At 42.5% G+C, this 14,789-nt stretch overlaps 1 protein-coding gene across 1 annotated transcript in view; it reads left to right on the top strand.

Annotated features, from left to right (window-relative positions):
- DTD1 (D-aminoacyl-tRNA deacylase 1) overlaps positions 1 to 14,789 on the top strand; it is a 174,623-nt gene that overhangs the window by 813 nt on the left and 159,021 nt on the right. The window contains exons 2-3 of the mRNA XM_046678100.1: positions 4,117 to 4,207; positions 6,381 to 6,616. Coding sequence (XP_046534056.1) covers positions 4,117 to 4,207; positions 6,381 to 6,616 — 327 coding nt within the window. The remainder of the gene's footprint in view (positions 1 to 4,116; positions 4,208 to 6,380; positions 6,617 to 14,789) is intronic.

Genomic DNA, 14,789 nt, shown 5'->3' with positions numbered 1-14,789 from the left:
CAATTTCTTGTGGACCTAGCCACCCAACGATTAGTCAACACTTCGTCACTCCAGCCTGGTTTGGACATCAGGGGTCTAGATGATTAATGTAGATAATGTAGTCGTTTTAAAAACTCAAACCAAGATAATAAAGATGTTAAAAAAACATTTAAATGACAAACTTTAGATTGTCTTGTAGTCTTTTCTATTTTTATTGGCAGAATTATAATATTGTTTTAGTTCAGGTAATTCCAGAAATCCTTTGCTTCAAGCCGGTCTACACCAAATATGTGTTCTTTCTGTCCACAAAAGTATAAATCTAAAAACAAAATCCCCTAAAGAAACAACCAAATCCCCTAAAGAAACAACCAAACCCAGCAAAACCGTATATTTAGATCTGAGATTCTACTTTTCAGTGATTTCTGAGGTGTTCTGATAACTGGTTTTGGATATGGTCCTGGAGTAATAGAGACTAGAATAGCGCTGGGATTTATAGAATTTTAAAACAAAGATTTTTAGCATTTCACTTAATATTTAAATTCACTAGAACTGGGAAAATTCATAGATGAAAAGGTTTTTTGCTTTTTTGAGAATAATCTAGTAGTCTGCTCTATGTGGTCATCATCAACAGTGAGTAAACTTTCGAGAATTTAAGTTTTGATTTTCTTTCTCCTGAACTCTCCATCCTGCTGATATGGAATATTGAAAACATATTGTCTGTGAGATTTGCTGAATGGTGTTTGAGTGATTTTAGTTCACTATTGAAATTGCATGCTTTTAGTTAAAAACCAACCGACCAACCTGTGTATTAAAAAAGATGAATGTTGGGCTGCCCGGTGGGCAGCGGTTAAGTTCGCACGTTCTGCTTTGGCGGCCTGGTTCGCCGGTTCGGTTCCCGGCTGCTGACATGGCACCGCTTGGCAAACCATGCTGTGGCAGGTGTCCCACATAAAGTAGAGAAAGATGGGCACGATGTTAGTTCAGGGCCAGTCTTCCTCAGCAAAAGGAGGAGGATTGGCAGCAGTTAGCTCAGGGCTAATCTTCCTCAAAAAAAAACAGATGAGTGTTAATTGTGGGAAGGTGTTAATAATTTGGGTGTTAATAAAATGGAATTCTCTCTCAGTGCTGGAGGGACCTTCGAGTTAGCCAGGCCTTCTAGTTGAATTGTGACGGAAAGATTTTCTGATTCCTTTAAAATGTGGCTGGCTTCACTGAAGTGTGACTGTGTGAATGGCATTTTATTTCAGGGATTCTAAAACGTCACTTCCTATTTTATGGTTGGGACAGAGTAGAATATTAGGAGTCACATCTTATTATGTGGCAGATTCATTTTATGAGATCGCTCAGGCACATTTTGATGCCTTATTATGGTTATTGTGATAATCTGATTTTGAAAGCTTTATTATGGAACATTTCAAACATAATCATTTGGTTACACAGATGGAGTAGTACAGTGACCTCCATGTCCCATCGCTCAGCTTCAGCAGCTAAATTCTGAACAGAATCACAGAACGTTGGGAAGAGGAGCGAAAATGGTTGGGTTTGATGCATTAATTTGGGAGGTTGTGAATTCTTGAAGAAGAAGAGGTCGAGTGATGCCACTCCTACTTGGAGAAGTTGACCAAACATCTCAGGGCTTTTCCAGCCCTGTGATCTGTCGTCTAAAATGGTGATTCTCAGGTTTTTTCCTTGGAAATCCTTTCCCTTGGAAATTATAGAAATTTGTCTATAATAAAAGATCTCTTTGAACTTCCTAATTCTTCTGCTTGTCCCTGGAGGAGGGAGAAAACTGCTCCAAAATAAGAGAGCCAACCATCATGTATAGACTCTGGGGCATAATTTGTTTCTTATTAAGACACTAATACAATATAAAAATGCTGAAAATCTTCAAATAGTGATTTGAATCACTTCAAATAGTGATTCTACTTTTGAGACTCTACTCTGAGAAGATAATCCTAATTATAGGAAAAGCTTTAGAGGGCTGAATAGGCAGAGCACAGAGGATTCTTCGGGCGGTGAAACTACTCTGTACGATACCGTAGTGGTGGATGCGCGTCATTACACATTGGTCCGAACCCGTGGATGTACACCACCAAGAGGGAACCCTAATGCAAACTCTGGACTCTGAGTGTAGGCTCATCAGTTGTAACAGGTGTACCCCTGTGGTGGGGGATGTTGATAATGGGGGAGGCTGTGCGTGTGGGGGGGCAGAGGGTATACGGGAAATCTCTGTACCTTCTGCTCAGTTTTCCTGTGAACCTAAAACTGCTCTGAAAAGTAAAATGTATTAAAAAAAAAAAGCTTTAGTGTACAAAGATTTTCATCACAGTGTTATTTATTGAATGAAAATTTTGAAACAAGCCATGTATCCAGCTAGATGGGATGGCTAGTCAGTCCTTTGGATGGAATGCAATTATTCCACTTGATGGGATGCAACTATTAGAAGATGTTTAGGAAAAGCTTAGAACATGGAAAAATCCTTATGCAAAGTTAAAAGAAACGATGAGACAGAAAAATTTATATACAATATTATTACAGTAGTTGAAAACATATATGAAGTAAAATCTATGAATAGAGAAATAGCAAAAGGAAATCATTAAACTATGAGAGTGCTTGTCCCTGGGTGTTCTTTTTTCCTTCCTGTTTCCTGCATTTTCCAAATTTTCTATAACGTATATGCATTACTTTAATGGTGGATATAGCTAAATAATCATTATTTTTTAAGGTTTTAAAACATACTTTGGGGAACATTTAGGAAATATATTGACATTGTAAGAAAATAATATTGATTTCTTTAAAGAACAGATAGAGCCAAAGACTTTGTCTAAAGCCATGCAAACTCCGATTGTTTACTAGTTGTGTCAAAACGGATTATTTCTGTTTGAGTCAGTGGCTCAAAGGACAGTAAATCACTCATAGTCGGTTATAACAAAGGCAGCACAAGAAAATATTAAAATATTTATGTGTTTTTAACATAAAAATAAGAGAAATTAGGCTTTCCTGATATTTCAGGAATGGGTTGATGTTGGTGCTCCTCTTGGGTCTGAATGTCAGGTGGTCCCTTGTCAGACACCTGACGGAAGAGGGGGGAGTCTCACTTTTTCCTTAGCTTACGGAGTATTGCACTGTGGTCCAGCCTATTTTGCCTTGTCAGGTATATTTAGGATATTTAGATATTATTATCCAGCGGAAGCAAACAACAAGAAGATGGCAGAGTTGATCTTTCTCCTGATTGGAACATTAGATCAGTACATGATAAAGTAACAAAACACCAGTAATCTAATGAGATTTGGCAAAAAGTTGACCAAAAAAATTGAAAGTGATGAAGATCAACATTTGAAATATGAGTTTAGGTTCACCATCATAATGATGCCTCTTGGCCTAAGTACTGTGCTGGCACCGAGATACTGTCTAACGGGAGCAGAGCATACATTTGACTGCAAATACATACACATATGTTTGCAATAGGAGTCTGTGTTCAGAGGCTTTTTTTTTTAAATAGATGAGGTGCATGATTCATAAAGATTTGGAGATCATTTGCTTAGACTGTAACTTTAGTACTAAACTGGGAAATGATAGAAGTTTGCTGACTTGAAGCTTAATGTATACATGTGGTTTTTTTGTATAATATATTTGTCTTCTCTGCAGTAAGTAAAAAAAAGTCACCTCTTTGTTTTTATGACATAAATGTTTTCCATTTTGTGCCACCTGTGTATTATGTTACCACACTGCTGATTTCCAAGAAAAGCAGCTATCTCCTTTCTGAGAATTAACATAACTGAGCCAGATTCCCTGGGGAGGAAATCTCTGTTCTCTTTTTACAGATGGGCACACTCCATCATAGAAAGTTTCAGGTGTCTTGCCCAAGGTAGGACAGATGAAAACATGGCCCTAAAATCTTGCTTAATGGTTGTTCACTTCACAACTCATTCATTCCAGATATAACATCAGAATGGACATGAATTATGGTTGTCTAACTGCATTTATGTAACTCCTTTCCTTTTTCAATACCTACTGACTTTGCCAAAGAAGTTATGAGAAGTATATGTGATGTTTAAACATTCCTATAGTTACTTGAAAGTGCTTCATGGCACCTGTTTGGTTCAGAGTCTTGTTTCCCTTCTGTTTCCTTTCTAGTTGGAGGAGAGCAGATAAGTGCCATTGGACGGGGCATCTGTGTCTTGCTGGGTATTTCTCTGGAAGATACACAGAAGGAACTGGAGCACATGTAAGATGCGGATTTCTGAGTTTGCTATATGAATAGGATAAGTGATGGTTATATCTACAGAAATATGTATGCTAGAAACTTCCATAATATTTTGCTCCTAAAAAGTAAGCCCCTGTCACTTTTATCCGTGTCCCATTCGATGTAGTATGGTTATCTCTGTGTTTCAGATGAGGAGACCGAGGAAGAGTAGTTGTCAAACGTCACCCACTAAGTCTGCAGCAGAGTGGGGGTACAATTTAGTCCCCATCCGTATTTGCTGCTACATTTGCAAAGCATTCTTACTGCAGAAACTGAGCCTCTTTTCTTATGAATGATTTCTGTTTTTTAATTTGAGCATTATTGTCTTTCCACTATTTATGCATTTTAAAACTACCCACTTGTTCATGTACATATAGGATCTGGAGCTCAGGGAGGTTAAATTACTTGCTCAAGGTCACGCATACACACTAAGCAAAAAGCTCAAACCCGAGTCAGAATCTCAGCTAGCTGACCTGGAAGCCAGTGCTCTTTTTGTTAAGATAGAGGAGTTTGTCACTGCTGTTGCCTGGCTGGGTCTCTTAGTATGGGCAGCTTCCCCACTCCCCATTGTTGGTGTCACAATCCAATGTACACATCAGGATAGATGTGGAGAGGGCTGATGGCCACTCTGAGTTTATTATAACCAGTGTTTCAATATATACATAGCTTACATCTGTTAAACATACACAGGTGTTCTGGATGAAGTAATTAGTGAATGCCAAGAATTCTTAGTGATTTCTCAAGGAGCCCTTCCTCGCCTCTGTTTTGATATTATCATGTTATTGCTGTGCTTGTATATTTTTATCTCGGAGCAGGCAAGGTCTCCTAGGCAATGGCCCCTCCTGCTCCCGGTATCGATATCGTGTCTCCATCTATGCCCCCAGGTGACCATGCGTGTCTTAGGTTGCCTCCCCCTGGAGGTCTTACCCGTCATTGGCTGACCGGCCTTCTCACCTCTGGGTCACAGTTTGTTGGCAAGCCTTTTCCAGTGATTGTTAACCCTTCCTGCGTCAGGGGCGGCTACACCCATGTTCATTCTCTCCCCAGCACCGCTTGGCACATTTACTTCAGATGCTTGGGTCCATTTATTCTGCCCCTTGGTCCCCGGAGCCTGGGGATAACCCCCTCAATTGTCCCGTTTGTATTAGGTTGAAAATCACACTTGCAACCTAATTCCTGCTAAGGTGTTGATGACTGATAAGGACAGTTCAGTACCACTTCAGGGATGTTGGTATTTTAATAGCTGTCGCCTGGATACTCAAGAGTCAGTAGGGTGGTGTCATGGTCAAAAGCTGGGAGCCTAGGTCTCAGTCTCTTTATGGCTCATATGACCTACTAGACGTACATAGGGCAGACCTCTGCTGTGGAGAGGGGGTGATGAATAGTGCCACCACAGAGGGTACCCATATAAAGCGTCAGGGACTTAGTATTTGTAGAGCCCTTGAACATGCCTTCAACATCCTCCAAAAAGGCAGCTTTCAAATGGTGGAATTTCAACTTTTGTGCAGGGAGTTCTTTGCTATGCTTCTCAAATCTGATCTCTTAAATGTTACTTGGTCCTCTTCCTTGCCATGGTGGCTGTCCTTTGTCATCCACACTTATAGAGAAAGCTCCTCTAGGGCTTAAGGAACATGTGACTTAGTTGTCAAGGTGTCTCTCCTCAGATCTTTTTGCATAATTGCAATAACCATGAGTTTTCTCCAGGATATTTGCTGAATTGTTCATTTTGAGTAGCTCCAAGAAAGGGTGGAAAAATGGGGTGTCATTTATCCCAGCCTAAAGATGGAATGCTTCTATAAAAAATTAGAATTGGACCCTTGTTTTGACATATCCTCCAATTTGAAGGAGCAGATAATGGGTGGCTGTCCTCTTAGCGCCACTCCTCACCAGCAGCTGCTGTGAATTGGAGGGACTGGCAAAAAAAGGAAATCTCCAAACAACTCTATGAGGTAGGACTGTTATTACCCCATATTACAGATGAGGAAACTGAGGCATAGAGTAGATAAGTAACTTGCCTACGGTCACACCTCCTATAAGCGATGGAGACAATATTATGTTCTTATTTGGCAGGGTGCTGGTGACAGTTTGGGGGATGGAGTGTGCTGGGGGGGCTTGTGATTCTTCAGGTGGCTCTCACTGCTGTATTTCCCCTTAGGGTCCGGAAGATTTTAAACCTGCGTGTGTTTGAGGATGAAAGTGGGAAACACTGGTCAAAGAGTGTGATGGACAAACAGTATGAGGTGCTGTGCATCAGCCAGTTTACCCTCCAGTGCGTCCTCAAGGGGAACAAGCCCGACTTCCACTTGGCGATGCCCACGGAGCAGGCAGAGGGCTTCTATAACAGCTTCCTGGAGCAGCTGCGCAAGACTTACAGGCCGGAGCTCATCAAAGGTAGGCAGGAGAGGGAGCTTGCTGGGAGGGGAGTTTCCAGGACACTTCCAGGCAGGGGGAGAAGAGAATCTGCAATTGCAACATGGCCTTTTCCAGAAAGTTTGTTGTTTATGTTTTTTTTTTCTTTTTCTCCTCAAATCCCCCCAGTACATAGTTGTATATTTTAGCTGTGTGTCCCTCTAGTTGTGGCATGTGGGACACTGCCTCAACATGGCCTGACGAGTGGTGCCATGACCGCACCCAGGATCCGAACCGGCGAAACCCTGGGCCGCCGAAGCGGAGCGCACAAACTTAACCACTTGGCCACGGGGCCGGGCCTCCTGTTGTTCATGTTTATTACTTACTTAAAACAGCATAAAGGCTGCTGCTACTGCTGCTGTTGTACGTGTCCTCTGAATGCCTCTGTTACCTTTCTTCCTTCTTCATTCTTCTGTTCACATTTGAAAGTGTTTAGCAGCACACAAGTGTGTCTGATATAGTGATGTTTTATTTTGGTCGCTTACCCAGTCTGAGAGAAATACAATGCAAGCCACAAATATGAGCCACATGTAAATTTCAAGTAGCCATATTAAAAAAGGTAAGAAGAAACAAGTGAAATTGATTTTACAAGTATATTTTATTTAGCCCAGTATATCCCAAATATTATGATTTCACCATGTAATCAACATAAGAAGTTATGAATGAGATATTTTACGTTCTTTTTTTTGTACTTTTTCTTCTAAATCTGGTGTGTAGTTTATACTGACAGCACTTCTCAGATTGGACCAGCCACACTTCACGTGCCCAGTAACTGTGTGGCTAATGGCTGTCATATTGGACAGTATGGGTTTAGGTCTTAGCTTAACTGGTTATTGTCAGGAATGCCAACCTACTTTGACCAACCAATATTAAATCTGAAAAATGGCTCAGAATAGTGGTCCTGGTTTGTGGGAGAATTATAAATCTGAAATCATGAATCTTTTTGAGAGAACCTTTCATTTCTAGTCTGTTTTCGTGTTTCTGGGGTTAAATTGCATTTGATACCATCATGTTCTGCCCATTTCTTCAAGTTATTGGACAACAAATTTAGCCTCCTTTGGTAATGCACCTCAGGATCAGACCTTTCTAGGTAGAATGTCTCTTTCAATATCTAACTGCAGTTTCTTTTGCTGCCATCATACTCTTTTGTAGACATCTAATAGTTGTTAATAGTTAACTTTGTAGTGTTTCCTATACTTTAATGTTCTCTCTCTGGATTGAACAAATCCAGATTCGTTTTTTATTGGACCTATTTTCAACAATAAGCAATAAAAGTTATTCCATGAGCTCGAAGCTCTTAGCAGAGTCCCACGTTGAGGATTATCAGCTCATCAGATTCGCTCATGTTTAGACGAGCGATATTCCTACCCCTTTGCCATTTCCTTTTATTTTAATTCTCCTTTGACTTATATAAAGTCTCCATTTGCCATAAGGACACATAGATTGTGTGTGATCAGGACACTCCTACCTTACATCCAATCCCACTTTTACGTGGGTCCTGGTAGAGCAGAATATATTTGCCTCTTCTGGAAAAATCCAAGTTTAGAACTCCATTCACAAGTCTGGTCATGGATGTCTCCAGTACTTTCTCCCACCTGTGGCCACTGGGATTCTCCGATGTGGCTTTGCTGCAAACATGTTTCTTCCCAGAATTAGTAATTAAGTCAAGTCTTCTGAATAATTATTTTTTTTTACCAAGCTGAGGATTAAATGCTGCCAGCATTGTCTTCTCTGCTTGATGTTTGTAGAATCATCCCATTTCTGAGTAATCTCAGACGTATTTTAGAATGCTTTGAGGTCCCTTGAAAGGATGAGCACAAAGAATATCATAAAAGCATAAGTGAAGGCACTTTAAGTGGGAGAACATTGATGGGTGTTAAGGAATACTCGAGTGAAAACAAAACAGCTTTCATCTAAGTCCTTAAAGAGGAGTGTTTTGTGTATTTTCAGGTGCTTTGTGTTCCTACAAACACCTTTTACTTTTTGAAATGATGTGTATTTTATCCAGGTAATTATATGAAGTGCCTGAAGCAATGTACTGTAAACAATATAATTTTATAATGGATCAGAATTTAAGCTCATGGGATATGATACATCTGATCATTGTGATGGTAAATAGACATGAATAATGCAAGGAGTTTTAATCAAAATTTATTTCCAAATCCTTTGGACTTTTGGAGGCACTACAGTGCTATCAACAGTGCATTACTCACTCTTTCAGCCTTTTATCTCTTCTACGGTCTTCAGTGGCAAATGCGTAGAGCATGGTTTACACGTTTGCTGTCTTTTGGTTAATTTTGAGAATTTGGCTTCCAGCTCTAAAGTGGAAAACCCTATGTGAGCTGAAGGGATGTTGGAACACAAACAAACTGCTAAATACATTTTCCTTATTTGAGGATTTTCAGGGCCGCTATAGCAACTTTAAGACTTAAAGTACTTTAATTAGATTAAAAAATGTAAATTTCTCCCCAGTTTTATTGAAATATAATTGATACGTAATGCCCTTTTAGTTTTAGTTGTATAACATGATGATTTGCTGTATGCATGTATTATGAAGTGATCACCACAGTAAGTTCAGTTAACATCTGTCACCTTACATAGTTACATTTTTTTTCTTGTGATGAGAGCTTAGAAGATCTGCTCTGCTAGCAACTTTTTTTATTGAGTTCCTAATAGTTTACGTCATTGTGAAATTTCAGTTGTACGTTATTTCTTCTCTGTCACCACGTAAGTGCTCCCCTTCACCCCCTGTGCCTACCTCCCACCCCCCTTCCTCTGGTAACCACTGAGCTGTTCTCTTTTCCATGTGTTTGTTTATATTCCACATATGAGTGAAATCATCTGGTGTTTGACTTTCTCAGTCTGGCTTATTTCGCTTAACATAATACCCTCCAGGTCCATCCATGCTGTTGCAAATGGGATCAATTTGTCTTTTTTTCTGGCTGAGTAGTATTCCATGGTATATATATACCACATCTTCTTTATCCAGTCATCTGTCACTGGGCACCTAGGTTGCTTCCATGTCTTGACTATAGTGAATAGTGCTGCAATGAACATAGGGTTGCATAGGTCACTTTGGATCGTTGAATTCAAGTTGTTTGGATAGATACCCAGTAGTGGGATAGCTGGGTCCTATGGTATTCCTAGCAACTTTTAATATATGATACAGTGTTGTTAACATTGGTCACCATGCTGTACATTATATCCCTAGAACTTATTTATCTTATAACTGGAAATGGTACCTTTTGGCCACCTTTACCCGTTTCCCACCCCCCTGCCCCACCCCTGCATCTGACAACCACCAGTCTGTTCTCTGTATCTGTGAGTTTGGCTTTTTTAGATTCCACATATAAGTGAGATCATGGAGTATTTGTCTTTGACTCATCTCACTTAGTGTAAAGCCCTCAGAGTCCATTGGTGTTGTCAAAAATGGCCAGATTTCATTATTTTTTATGGCTGAATAATAGTCCATCTTATATATGTAGTGTTGATGGACACTCAGGATTTTTCATTGTCTTGGCTTTTGGTTTAATGAGATTTAACACTTATTTTCACTTCTTTCTTCTTTAATGACTGAAAATTTATTTTAAATTTATATTTATTTTGCCTCTCTTACCTGTTAAAGACCGAGGGGAAGATTGTTGTCTCCTTTGTGCCTTCTCTTTCTTCCTTCACTGCCTCAGTGAGTACCCATGTGCCTTCAGCCATGGACTCAGCTGTGGCTTATGTGCTGGACAGCAAAGTCTACTGACCTCGGTTCCCAGTCTGCTTGGTGATGGGACCCCAAGCTGTTTCCCTGGGTTCCGTGTGGAATGGGAACCCTGGAGGGCAAGCTAGTTATGGTTTGGTCCTCACATGCTTTTATTATTATTATTCCTATTAATATTATTATTAGTGTAAGGCATGCTAAAATACATCTGTCAAGGGCTTATTATGTGCCAGGCCTTGTGCAAGAGTAAACACCTCCATTCTTAGAGTCATGGAATCCTGACAGCAACCCTACCAGGTGGGCAGTAGGATTACCCCCATTCTGCAGCAAGGTAACCATGGAAGGTCACTCAGCATGTAAGTGGCAGAGCCTGGAATGGACCAGCAGCCATCTCTAGAGGCCAAGCTTCACTGACATCTTCGCTTCACTGTAGAATTCACATCCTCTTGACTTGTTGGCCTTTTCACTATCCTTCTGAATTCGTCACATCTGTTGAGACTTTCCTGCCTTCTCTGCTGTGCTTAAGGAGATCACTGGAGGGGTTGTTGGATCTCGAGTAGGTCTAGTAAGAGGGGAGCAGTACAGCCTGACGCCAGGTGGTCCTTCATCTCAGAGCAGTGATGTTAATCTAGAATTTTAGCCGTGTTTCTGTTGGGGGAGATTTTATTGGTTCCGTTCAAGTCATGTTTTTGTGCCTGCTCTATTGATAAGACACTGATTATCTGCCAGCCCTCGTACCAGGCTTTGGTTATGTGGTGCTGAGCAGCAGAGCTGCTGTTCCTGCTGTAAAGGAGCTCCCAGTCTAGCGGGAAAGAGAGTAAACAAGCGTGGCTGTTTCTGCTGTAGCAAGATACGTGTTTCTGAAGAAACTCACATTCTGCAAAATGACCACTAAGACTATCAGGGCTCGTGGGAAAACCACTGAAGATCCATGGCTGGTCCAAAAGGGAGTGGGCACTTGTTTTTCCTTTTTTTTAGATTGGCACCTGAGCTAACATCTGTTGCCAATCTTTTTTTTTTTCCCTGTCCTTTTTCCCCAAAGTCCCCCAGCACATAGTTGTGTATTCTAGTTGTAGGTCCTTCTGGTTGTGCTGTGTGGGATGCCACCTCAGCATGGCCTGATGAGCAGTGCCATGTCCGCGCCCAGGATTTGAACCAGTGAAACCCCAGACTGCCAAAGCAGAGCGCGCAAACTTAACCACTTGGCCATGGGGCCGGTGCCTGTTTTTCACTTTATAAAATACAGTCAGAAGGCCTTCTGCTGCCAGTGCTGGGGGCTTTTCCCTTTTTTGCTGAAGGTGATCATTTTACTCCCACTGTTCTGGCTGTCCTAGCTTAAGAAAACCAACCTCTGACCCCAGGCAGCCTCTGTGTTATGGGCGCATTCCCTTATTTACGAGTTGTGTGTGATGTATGCCTTGAGGGAGTGTTTGGGGCTGAATAACAGAGGTAGGTGCTGGGGTAGTGGTGGCTCATGTCATTGGGCTCGTGTGTGTCTGTTCTGTGTTTGAGTGGTCCTGTGTTGGACCTTCTTGACTCATCGCACTAGTAGCCAGGTGGAAAGTTGTTACTCTTTATGCATCCACTTGGGCGTGTACACTCACTCCTGGTTACATAGAAGCTGGGGCTAGTAGATAGCATGTCACTTACTTTGGAAACACCCTTACTTGTTTCTCTTCCCTAAACTCTGAGGGCCTCTTCTCCTTTTGTTGTAAAGACCCAGGGCAGAAGACAGGTGAACCTCAGAGCAGAGGTCAGGTTACCCAGGACTCTCTTGGTTTTAGCCCTGAAGAGCCTGCATTCTCAGAAACCCCTCAGTTCTGGGAAAATGGATGACTGGTCACCCCAGGAAGCAGCCCGGCAGCAGGGCAGTTCTCGGTACTGTTTAGGCCCGATGATATCCTCAGCGCAGTGCTCCTATAAGCGTATGAGATGAGGTAGGGGTCAGGATGACCATCAGGCAGTCTACTCTGCTTGGAGGAACAGCAGGGCTCATGACGAAGTCCCCAGGAAAGATGCATATTCTTGTCTAGTTCTAGGCAGGCGTGTGACTGGCCTGACAGGGTCCAGGAGGTTCAGGGACAAACTTGGAGGGAAGAGTGGAAGAGAGACCAAAACACTGAAAAACATTGACAATCTGATAACTTGGTCATGTGGTGGATTGGCCTGCTTCTCTCTTTGTTCACAGCAAGGGCAAATAGGAAGAGATGTCTAAACTGGGACCCAAAGGGAGAGAGAAGATGCAAGCTGTAGTATCAGAAAGTGTTTTGCAGTGTGACCCTTCATAGGCTCTTCCTGTGTCCCAGCAAATTTCCTAAGGCTGCACACTTGCTTTCTTTTCTTCCTTCCTTCCTTTCTTTCTCTCTTTTTGTTTGCTTTATTCGTTTATTTTTGGCATGCAGTAAAATTCACTCTTTAGACTTCAGTTCTGTGAGTTCTGGCAAATCCCCATAGTTATGTAACTACTCCCACAGTCAGCCCTTTGCCGCCCCTTTGTAGTCATGCCCTTCCCCATCTCCAGCCCCTGATCTGTTTTGCCTTACTATGATTTGCTCTGCACTTTTGGATGAAGGGTAGAGCCAGAATTTTCAGGGTGGTCAGTCACCCTCCTGGAGGATAAACTGCATGGCAGATTCCCATGAGTGCCCATCCACCAACATTTTTATGTAGGTGAAAATGGGTTAAATATTAACATTCAGGACACTGGGCAAAGTTACCTAAGATCAGCATGCAGCTTGAAGGGAGTGATCCCAGACTGTTCTGGGGGAGGAGGGCGCTTGGCTAGGGCACTTAGGCAGTCAGGAGCAAAACAAGTTGGGTGTGCGTGAGCTGGTCCCTGATGGAGCAGTGAGCATCAGAGTGGGGAGCATTGACTCCATGTGTGGAGTCTGCAGAGTAACTGTGGGGTCTGCGGGGCCACCAAGTTAAGGGGTCAGAATTGGGGTTGACTGGAATTGAGGGAGGTCTCAGGTGATTACTGCAAAAATAGCTGAAGCTTCTGCAACGGGTAGAAAGCTTCTGGGTGCAAGAAACAGACAGCCCTGCCCAACTGTCCTAAATAATAGAGGGTTTATCGCTTTATGATTGAAACATGCAGAGTTGTGATGAGTTCAGGTTCAGCTTCAGCTAGAGATTCCCTCTGTCCTTACTTCTGTGACTGTTTCTCTGGGATTCTGTGAACCCTGCTTTCCTGTGTGTGTGTCAGCCTTGTCCTCAGGCTGGCCTTCTGCAGGATAGCAACGATGGTTGCAGTCTTCACAATTTACCTTCCCAAGAGAACGAGCCTTTGTCTCTGCACTTCAAGCAGAAATCATGAAGGTGACTGATTGGACCAACTTGAGTCACGTGTCCACCCTTGAACCAAAGTGGGATGGACTGCATGGCTCAGCTCAGGTCACGTGTTTCAGGGAGTGTGGAGTCAGTGTCCGGGGGACCTTGTGGAGCCACAGTGGAAGTCTGGGGCTGTTGGGAAGGAGGAGGGATGAATACCTGCTGGGAGAACTACCTGAGAGTGCTCTTCTGTGTCCTTGCCTTGTTTATTGGTGGGCCACTGGGAGGTGGGATTAATAGGAATATGGGCAAGGGGAGTGGGCTGTCCTAGCAGTACTCTGCCTTCCTGTGGGTGGGGTTGGGGAGAGGACTGTCATAGATGTGTGTGCAATTCATAAGGGTCACTTTCACCTGTGTCTCGTCTTTCAGCAGCTGGGAGGTAAGGTGCAAGTGGCATAATCACCCTGAATGGCACATTGGGGCCTGTTCTGCCCCAGTTGCCCTTGACTGGGTACTTTAAACCAAGCTGGCCCACCACACCCACATGACTAGAAATCTCAGCACTCTTGCCCTGTTTGGGGGCAGTGTGTTGGGAGTCCCCTGCGTTTGCATCTGTCCTTATACCCTTCCACGCTCTAGTTTGGTTCTGCTGGCCCCCTGACCCTATGGCTTTGTTGGAGCATCTCCTCTTTGCAGGAACTTGCCTACCTTGCCTTATGCTCCCCTTATCTATTGCTGCGTAACATACTACCCCTAAACTTAGTGGCTTAAAAATAACCATTGTGTCTTTCTCACAATTTGTGGGTCAAGAATCTAGGAAGGGCTTGGTGAGCACTTGTCTCTGATCCATGTGGTGTTGGCTGGGGGCTGAGGGATCTGCTTTACTTATTTATTTATTTTATTTTATTGAGGTCGTAAGCATTTATAACATTGTGAAATTTCAGTTGTACGTTATTATTTGTCAGTCGCCATATAAATATGCCCCTTTACCCCTTATACCCACCCCCCAACACTCTTCCCCTCTGGTAACGACCAAACTGTTCTCTTTGTCCATGTGTTAGTTTTTCTTCCATGTATGAGTAAAATCATACAGTGTGTGTCTTTCTCTGTCTGGCTGATTTCGCTTAACGTAATATCCTCAGGGTCCATCCAGGTTGTTGTGAATGGGATGATTTT

Source organism: Equus quagga, chromosome 12, assembly GCF_021613505.1.
Source record: "Equus quagga isolate Etosha38 chromosome 12, UCLA_HA_Equagga_1.0, whole genome shotgun sequence".
In the NCBI taxonomy this organism is placed as follows: Eukaryota; Metazoa; Chordata; class Mammalia; order Perissodactyla; family Equidae; genus Equus; species Equus quagga.
This window is presented reverse-complemented; position numbering and strand designations above follow the sequence as displayed.